Below are 972 nucleotides of genomic sequence, written 5' to 3'. Positions count from 1 at the left end.
AATAAATAAGGGGGGGGGGGCGGCGCGGTCCGGTTCGGTCCGCAGGGGGACGCGGGTGGGAAGTGCCGCGCTGTCCCGGGCTGGGCCGGTCTCTGCCCCGGGCTGCCCCGCTCCGCTCGCAGCCGCTCCCAGGGTTTTGCTGCAGCTCTGGGGGAGAAGGCCCCCGAGTAAACCAGAGCAGCTCGGCTCTCCTCCCGGGGAAATGTAAAACTGATGTAATAAACCACTGGTAAATACAGCACATTTTTAATAATAACTGGGGTGGATCTGACCTAACTATAAAATGTAGGTAGCTTATTAAGTATTACATATGGCAGGACTAGATGAAACCATTCCCAATGATTTTTTTTTTTTCCTATATCCCCCTCTCTAATCCTATTACGACAAAAACATTTTTATTTCAAAACTCAGCCCTCCTCCAGCTACAGAAACCAGGACAGACTATTTCTTCTCCTCCTTCCGCCCATCTCCGGCATCGCCCGCACGCCAGGGGTCTCGGCGATTCCATTTCCAACGCTTTCGGCAGGAGAGCTGAGCCCACACGGAAATCATGGGACAACGCGAGTTCGCTTGAATGGAAAACAAAAAACAACGGAGTGGGGCCTGGCGCAGCCTAGATCTGGCCTAAGAAAATGGAAAAAAGTTTAATCTTTTTTTTTCAAAACATCTTTTTCTTTTTTTTTTTTTTTCCCCAGTCTCATGTCGGCATTTTAAAAACATAAGAAAGCCGCGCTGCGATTTCGTTGCCGCCGCGGGAAGGCCGCTCACTGGAGAACGCATTTCTCTTCCTTCTTGGCCATCTTGCCTTTGTTTTGCTCGAGGGTCCTCTCCAAATGCTCGTCCTCTTCCTCGGCCCTGCGGAAAGAGGCGGCGGGAGGCGCGGTGAGGGATTGCGCGGGATGCGCACCGGCCCCGCTCGCCTCCGAGGCCACGCCGAGTTCCCCCACGGCCACGGCGCCCGCGGCACGGGGC

At 54.3% G+C, this 972-nt stretch overlaps 1 protein-coding gene across 1 annotated transcript in view; it reads right to left on the bottom strand.

The window, feature by feature from the left end:
* Positions 1 to 230: 230 nt before the first annotated feature.
* EHBP1 (EH domain binding protein 1) overlaps positions 231 to 972 on the bottom strand; it is a 210,696-nt gene continuing 209,954 nt past the window's right edge. The window contains exon 23 of the mRNA XM_017726681.1: positions 231 to 966. Coding sequence (XP_017582170.1) covers positions 765 to 966 — 202 coding nt within the window. The 3' untranslated portion in view covers positions 231 to 764. The remainder of the gene's footprint in view (positions 967 to 972) is intronic.

This window comes from Corvus brachyrhynchos, unplaced genomic scaffold, assembly GCF_000691975.1.
Source record: "Corvus brachyrhynchos isolate BGI_N302 unplaced genomic scaffold, ASM69197v1 scaffold312, whole genome shotgun sequence".
Taxonomy (NCBI): Eukaryota; Metazoa; Chordata; class Aves; order Passeriformes; family Corvidae; genus Corvus; species Corvus brachyrhynchos.
This window is presented reverse-complemented; position numbering and strand designations above follow the sequence as displayed.